This window comes from Saccostrea echinata, unplaced genomic scaffold (genome assembly GCF_033153115.1).
Source record: "Saccostrea echinata isolate AGI-Se365-2 ecotype Australia unplaced genomic scaffold, CSIRO_AGI_Sech_v1 ptg000001l, whole genome shotgun sequence".
NCBI lineage: Eukaryota > Metazoa > Mollusca > Bivalvia > Ostreida > Ostreidae > Saccostrea > Saccostrea echinata.
Window position 1 is genome coordinate 37,058,038 of NW_026889750.1, and position 8,895 is coordinate 37,066,932.

Consider the following 8,895-nt stretch of genomic DNA (forward strand, 5'->3'; position numbering starts at 1 on the left):
TCGAACTGTTCACTTTAAACGATTTGCATAACTTAGATTCCAAACTGTTACTTATTATACTTATCAGTATATACTGATAAGTAACTTTTTTTTTAAAATCACGAATTTTGTATTGATTGAGCCTACAGGAAACAGACATGTATAAATAAGGGATCTCCAATCTAGGATTTAAGGATGATTTACATTTTATATCCGGTAACCATATTGTATTAAATAATGTAATATCATACTCTACGCTTCAAGACGTACAAAACATGAAGTTGTAAATTTTAATTCTAATTAAAAGTTATTAATATGACATTAAGAAGTTGTAAAGCATTAAAATGTATGTAATGCAATTCAAGCAATGTAAATTTGCAGCGCGTTCTATTCTGATCAATTTCAGGTGTGTGTAAGTATTCTCGTAAAGGCATGACATGTGGTTAGCCAAAGTATGTATAAAATATATTCTCTTTATGAAATGCAATGAGAGTGTTTTAATTGAATATGCAAATGATGATGATTTTACATACACCTAAGCCTTTGTCATTTTATAGCGTTTGACAGATCAAGTCGTGTTATTTCACAGGTATAAAACCTCAAATGTCTATGTTATCGCTCAGTTGTGAATTATCTTTGACTGGAGCTGGTCTCCAGAAAATAAGCGACAAAGAGAAGCAATCTAGTCCATTATCTATACTGAGGAGTTTTAATAGTGAACTTTAATTTTCACAATGAAGCCTCTGTTCTTGTTGCTTGCTTTGATGACTATTATTGCCACTGGATATTGTGCCAGTAAGTTTTTTTTCCATCCTATTGCAAAAGACTTGTATATAAACTCACATTTTTTGGCTTTTAATTTGAATTGATAAATTCATTCTTTTCCGTTTCATATATACGAAATTGTAATGCAGCTTAAATTAAGTTAAAATGTCTTTCTCCGGTTTGTCAATTACGTTATTTAAAATTTTGGAACGTTCTAATAAAAGTCCACGGACATAGAATGATCTATAATAAATATTTCGGGGGCACAACAAAAGTTTTTTGCATCAAAAACGAAACTCTATCAAGATTTAACTGACGATGCTCTTGAGAACCACTTGGTTTGCTCTTCTCTTTATTCAACGCATTAATCATTTCAAAAATCCTATGTCACCAGACGAAAGGACGCCTGAATATCGCGCCTGCAGTGTTATTGCAAAAATCAAAATGTAAGACATTATTCTTGTTCTTAATATAACTCTCTTTGTTTAGGTATCGGAGTTCACGACGATCAACCAGAAAACAATTCAGAATTGGAAGATAATGACGAAGAACAAACAAAGGAAAAAGATGAAAATCAATCCGGAATTGATGAAGGAGAGAATGGAGATACGCAAAAGAGTGGTGAAGAGAAAGACAATACTAAAGAAGAAGATGACGAAAACCAAGAAATACTTAAATCTAGAAGTCACGAAGATGAACAGGATGACGAGAGTGACAAAAATAATGACAATGGTATACAGTCGGGAGAACTTTCACTCATAGGCGACGATGAAAACCAAAGTACAGAAGATATCCAGGTTGGTTCTACTAATGACGATAGAGAGGACGACAACACTACAGACAGTGATGACGAAAACACAGAACTAAAAGATGAAGCTGATGATGAAAACAAGAGCAAGGCAAACGACGATGTCTATGTTGGAGAAGCTGGAGACGAAAACAACAGCAAGGACGACATCGATCATGATTTTGCCAGTCTAGCTGTCAAAATGTATGACAGCACTGAGAGTGATGATGTTGTAACAGCATCCGACAACAAAAATAATGGCATTGATGAAGGATCTGAAGCCAATGAAAGTCAGACTGATGAAGAAAACAATAGTATAGTTTATGTTAATGGTGATGACAGGTCAGCCGATGACGAATTTACAAACCAATCAGAAGAAAATAAGGTTGATGAGAAAAATGACAGTAAAACCAATGAAGAAAACAAGAGCAAGGAAAACGACAATACTGACGTTGCTAGTACAACTGACGACAACAGTGCCGACGGCGATGATGTTGAAAGAAATTCTGATGACGAACAAAACAGTAAAGCTGACGATGATAATAACGTTGATAGCAAAGCCAATGAAGAAAATAATAGCAAAGCAGATGGTGATCAAGTAGATGACAGTACAGCTGCCGATGAAGAAAACAAAAGTTTTGGTGATGATACCAATGACAGTCAACTTATTGATGAAACCAATAGTAAGGATGAGGAAGATGTCAACAGCAAGGCTGATGATGTTAATGACAGTATAGGAGATGATGAAAAGAAGAGCATTGAAGACGTTGACGATAACAATGTTAGTTCAGTTAACGATGACTATAGTAGCAATGTTGACGGCAATAACAATGACAAGAGTCAAATTGATGACGACAGCAAAGATACTGATGATAGTAAAACTAATGAGGGAAATGATAGCATACCTGACGATGTTGACATCGATAAGAGTAATGATTTTGATGAAAACAAAAGCATTCTAGAGGCTGACAGTCAAGATAATGATGAAGAAAACAATAGCAAAATTGAAATTGATGATGAAACAAACAGCATGGCTGACAGTCAAGCTAATGATGAAGACAACAAAAGTCAAATTGATGAAATAAACAGTATTGATGACAGTGAAGCTAATGATGAAGAAAACGCGAGCAAAATTGACGGTAATGATGAAACAAACAGCATGGCTGACGGTCAAGCTGATGAAGACAACAAAAGTAAAATTGATGAAATAAACAGTGTGGATGACAGTAAAGCTAATGACGAAGAAAACGCGAGCAAAATTGACGGTGATGAAACAAACAGCTTGGCTGACAGTCAAGCTAATGATGAAGAAAGCAATAGCAAAATTGACACTGATGATATCGATAACAGTAAATCACTCGATCCAAATAACAGCAAGGAGAACGCAGAAGATACCGATGAGAGCACAGATAATAGTGTTGAAAATAACAGTATGCCTGAGGTTGATGATGCGAGTGAGGTTAGTGACGAAAACAAAAGCATCGCTGATACTGAAGAAAATGATGATAGCAAAGCTGACGATGAAAACAAAAGTCCAACAGAAGGTGACGATATTAATAACAGTAGAGCCGATGATGAAAACAAGAGCAAGGTAGATGGCGATGAAGTTGATGACAGGGATGACAATAAAAGCGAAGCCAGCAGCATTGAAAACATAACTCCTGATGGTGATGAAAGTAAAATGGAAGAAGAAAATATAAATGATGTCGACGATAGTAAAGCTGAGAATGAAGTTGACGAAAACAAAAGCATTGCTGATACCGAAGATAATAATAGCAAAGCCGACAATGAAAACAACGATGACGATAATGATGACAGTAAAGCTGATGATGATAATAATAGCAAAGCTGACAGTGCTGATAGCAAAACTGATGACGAAAATAAAAGCAACGTCAAGGACATAAATGACAGAGACGAAGAAGATAAACGCATAAATGATAACAGTGACATCGACAATAGTAAAGCAGATGAAGAAAACAGTAGCAAGGTTGATGAGGACGAAGCCAAAAACAGTAAAGTTGTCGACGAAAATAATAGCAAAGCGGATGCCGATAACATGAGCAAGGTTGATAGCAAAGATATTGATGACGAAACCGCAAGCATGGGTGACGATGTAGATGATAGTAAAGCTGATGACAAAAGTAGCGTGGCTGATAATTATGATATCGACGACGGTAAAGATGTTGATGAAAGTAACAGCAGAGCTGAAGGTGATGACAATGAAGTTAATGACGAGAACAGCAACACTGATAATTCCAATGAAAATAAATCTGAAAGAACAGAAACCGACGATGAAAATGATAGCACAGATGATACTGTTGATAGTAAGAATTATAGTGAGAGTGACAGAAGTGATCCCGCTGATGAAAATGATGATGCAGTTGATGCCATAAGTGAACGAAAAGATGAAATTGATAAGGTTGATTATTCAGATGAAAAAGAAGTCGACAAAAAAGGTAAAGATCATAAAAGTGAAGAGGACTACGATTACGCAGTGGAAGTGAAAAATGATAATTCAGTGCAGGTGATAGAAGGGGAGGATTATGACGACTATGACTACTGATTCCTTCACCTGACACATCTTTCCCCACGTAAGTACAAATTAACAATGTATTTAAAGATGAAAAGCATTCAAAGCTAGAGCTACCTGTGTCTTATTTAAACGATTAAATGTAAAATATGTCTACTTTCACATCTTAAGTAGGAACACCAAAGACTTAAGTTATTTTATTCAGGGATCGATTTTTCATTTTAAAAGTTTAAGAACTCTTTCAAAACATTCATTATTGTATAACATTCTATATTTGTTTTCAGATTTCTGAAAATCCAAAGAACTTGAGTCCCAAACTTGCTACCTTTGAAACACAAGAACGTGGAAGTGGAAAATTGTGACTCGGGAGATACTGTTTCATATGTGATGTGCAGCTGCTGGCGGCGACACTGATCTACTAAACATAAGCCCCAATACCCCTTCTTTTTCCGTTGAGACAATCCTACCAAATGCTCACTATTCTTTTGTTTCTCGTCTTCATTTTTATTTGTGTTTAACTTATAATGCTGTGATATATTTCATTGTTAATATTCATTATTCAATTCAGAGTAAAATTCTTTAAAAGTATGTTTTGGATTTCTTTATCAGTTGTATTTACAAGATTGGAAAAAAATTAATGCAGAGGACATATGCATGATTGCGTTGCTCTCCCACACCATGTTCAAGCTTTTCAATTTAAATTAAAAAAGGGTATCAAAAACCGTCTTCTGGCGCATTTTAAGAATTTAATGTATGAATATTGCTTTTGTACTATAAACGTTAATTAATTTGCAACCCTTTCCCCCGGCCTTCTGAGGCAGCTAAAGAAAGATCAAACTTAAATATTATTTAAAATTAGCTCAATACAATCCTGTCATTTTTTAAAAGAGAAAAGCGCCGCATATTTCTGCAGAATGTTGAAAATGTGGTTAGTACATATTGTACACCTCGAACAAAGGATTTTTGCTGATTCAAAATAACTTCGTACATGCCAAGCCTAAGCTTAATGGTTTAGTAACTATGTGTATAATTATTACAACTATCAATATCAATGAAAGGATATGATGATGAGCACAGGGTCATACTTAGTAAACAATGAATGTCGAGTCTGAAATGGTAAACCGTCTTCAAAACTACAACATTAGTATTAAAACAAGAACGTTTCTCTTCTCTCTTTCTCTCTAACATTAAACTACCTTGGTCAAAATTAAAACTGAAATTTAAGCAAGATTAATTAGTTGTCTACATAGGATTTTATGCTATGTCACTGATACTGCAGCCATATTGGTGCAAAAATATGTTCTCTCACTATCTTGTCTTCATTCCAGGAGGGCAAAGCGAGAAGTCCAAACATAATTGGTTACAAATTTGTACACAGGGATAGTCCTTTATTGGTGAAGTTGTAGTTAACTTTCCTGGTACTATTATAAGAAGAGGCAACCTAAACATTTACTTTTTGGTTGCGTTTTCTGTAGAATTTTTTGCTTTTCTTGGGCAATTTGAAAAATGGCACCAGGAAACCATTATTCGAATCTAAATCCAAATGAAAGTTATCACTAATATCCAAAAGACTCTGAAGTTCCTTACTTAAAACCAGTAGAAAAAACATAACTGTATTCATAATAGATGAAGTGATCTTGAATAAGCAGAAGTAAACCTAATTTGAAAACTACTCACGGGGGACTGTTACCTGACTTATTGCAGACAGGTAAATATACCCCTGAGCGTATAGTTATCACATCTAGGCTGTACAAAATTGCACCAGTAATTTTTTTAATCATATTATCTTGATTTAAAAAAAAAACAAACAAGAAACACATTAGAGTTGTGAAGAAATAGATAGAAACACAAGAGTTAAATTCCTCGTGTAAAACATGTGCTAAGTATGTTGTTAAACCAAATCTCATGGTACTTGGGAAAAGTTTACCAACATATAACTTGAATTCCTCACTGACAACATATATAAAGTGTTGAAACCAGGTATTCCAACGACCTGTTGGAATTCCAATGGGTACTAATTGTGCTATTTTATTAGCCGACGTTTTTTTTTGTATTGTCATGAAATAGTTTGTATTCAGAAACTTCGAGATGAAAAGAGGTTTCTTGCTATGGCCTTCACATCCATAAAAAAAGATATCGGCGACGTTCATAAATGAACAACATTCATTTAGATTCGATTCTACCGAATGAGCTACCGTGATAAATATGATAAACGCTATTCTATCGTTCGAAGTCTTAATAAATGAATGAACTATATGCAAAATACGCCGAGTTAAGTGATCCGTAAGTTTCTCTCTGCTCTGTAGATCAATTCCCAGTTTTTTCCCCCGTACTCTGTAGGTTTGGGCTTTTGTGTCATAGTAAACAACACTAGTCTTGGAAACAGTTTGTATGTCGAACTTGTCTCGATTTCTAAATTTGTTGATTTCTTATTAGATGTTAATAGAAACAAAAGTTATAACGTCTTTCTCTACTCCTAGACATCTGATCCCACCTCTGAAATTTCCAGGGGTCCATGTTTTATGCCCTCTTCACAAAATTGTATTGTTTACAGATATTTTTTTATAGATCGAACACTGTTCGTTATATTCCAACTTTTTAATTCTGAAAACACAACATTTTTCTATCAAATACGAGGGTTGTCCATAAAGTTCGTGGACAATGACGGTTTTGTCCAAATGAATTGACGTTGTTATAAATCTAGCACACGTCGGATTGCCACTGCGGTCATTGTTAAGAAAATTACCTCATTTGTCCACGAACTTTATGGATAAACCTCGTATATTGACAGATTGAGGTACGTGTATATTAAAAAATGCCGTATACATTATGAAATATCGCTATGGTTCCATTCATAACAACTCTGAAAATAAAACCTCATTTTTTGCGCTAGAATCGTATTTAAATTAAAATTGTTCATTTTAGAAAGTTGTTTCTTATATGAGTAACAATGTCAATAAAATTAACGATGTTTACAGGACAAGAACTTGTTCTAATTGGGAAACAAGAACAAAAAATGGTGGCCAATAGAGGCGGACCGAACATTTCAGTTAGTGAAAAAGTTCTGACAGTGACTCACAAAGAACAATTCTGGCCAAGAAATTGGTACAGTACGTGTCCGTAGTGATGGTTTTCTGACAGACTTGCTGAATTGTGATAATTCAATAGAAAATGTTGAATTTGCAGCGTTGTTTACATCACAAACCGTGAGTACTCCCTACGAGAGTCAACCTAGCATGTTCAGCCACTCAGAATTTCAAAAGTCGCCAGACGCTTCAGCATTAGAAGTATTTGCAGACAATGAAAGCAATATTATTCTAAATCAAACTAAAATTGACAATCTAGTCAGCTGTACAATTTACCGAAAGAAATTTACATAAACAAACTACTAGATCTGTGTTCAAATGATGAAAGTACTATTTGTTGGTATCGAGATGATTAATAGATGATTAATAGAAAAACCACAAAAAGCAGTTCTAGCACAGCAAAATATGCTAAAGACTGTTACACATTATATATGTTTATACAAGGAGAAAAATCTTGTATTAATGAAATATTCGACAAAAATAAGTGTTCATTTTGTGGAACTGACTTGTCAAAAATCATGGCAGTGGAACTTAAAACAATTATGCATACCCTAGTACAGCGAATCGCGAATTTAGGGAGTGTTGTTCAATCTAGAGAAAAGACTATTGAATCCCTGAGCTCTGATCTTCAATCGCCTCGATCAGAATGCGAACAGCTTCGTTCCGAATATGACCGCCTTAAAGCAGAAACAATGTCAAGGTTCTCCAAATATGACTCTTTTCAAAAGCTCACGTCTGACAATTTCAAACATGTAGAGTCAGATCATATGGATTATCAGTTATACAGAACCAAAACAAGTGACGAATTAAAGAGACTTTCAAAAGTTCGCATAAGTCCCTGTAAATCCTACGCGAGCACTGTCAACAAGCACAAATCTGAGGGGTACAGCAAGGGGGGGGGGAGGGTAGTAATCCTGCGCAGATGGTTCATTCTTCTCCTCCACATCCTCATCTATCAAGCGCATCACCATCACTGCAACCCTCAATCCAAAATATTACGGAGGAGATGCGAGACTTGCATGCAAATAATAAGACGCTTTGTAAAAACCAGCATTCCTCTCCATCTCATACAATTAGAAATTCCCCGTCGTGTGCCTCTTACAGTACCCTTGTTAGTAACGGTTTCTCCCCGCCACGGTGCAATTCAGTCATAGGTTTTGCGACTCGATAACCAAATAACACAGACATAGACAAACATAGGCGGATCTCGAGGACCGGCGAACTACAGATTAGTCGATTATAACGGAGAATCATGCGTCATTACGTTAAGTGACAAACGTAATTCGGAAGCACCGTCTAAACATAAGGATGACATTTTTATTGGTGTTACCTATCGAAAGTCAGCCAGATACTACTTATCGGGCATAGCTAAAGAATCGTCAAGAGCAGGCATTGCAAACTTTTTTGAACACAAAGGTGTAAATATAACTCACCCGATGTTATTTAAGCCAAAATTTCATCGATCTCTCATGACCGCAAACGTAAATGTCCTTCAGATATTTCAGTAATATTATGTACTTATCAAGCATTGTTTTACTATTTTTCATGGTTGTTCTGATGACATGGAATTTACGTGGTATTATCTCATCTACCATGTGTTTGTCAACCGTTTTAGACAGACATTGATTGTATGTTGTTTTATGCCCCGTTCGAGAATTTTTCACTCATATAGAGACGTCACCATATACCGGTGAAGGGCTTCAAATTTTGACCTTTACTCGGCATTTAGGGCCATTGAGCAGTGAGGG

General features: G+C 35.4%; 1 protein-coding gene across 1 annotated transcript; it reads left to right on the plus strand.

The window, feature by feature from the left end:
• Positions 1-578: 578 nt before the first annotated feature.
• Positions 579-4,649, plus strand: LOC133178949 (protein starmaker-like). The gene is made up of 3 exons (XM_061313604.1): positions 579-774; positions 1,234-4,122; positions 4,346-4,649. Exons 1-2 carry the CDS (start codon positions 714-716, stop codon positions 4,092-4,094), a joined length of 2,922 nt encoding a protein of 973 aa, XP_061169588.1. The 5' UTR covers positions 579-713; the 3' UTR covers positions 4,095-4,122; positions 4,346-4,649.
• The last annotated feature ends 4,246 nt before the right edge of the window (positions 4,650-8,895 follow it).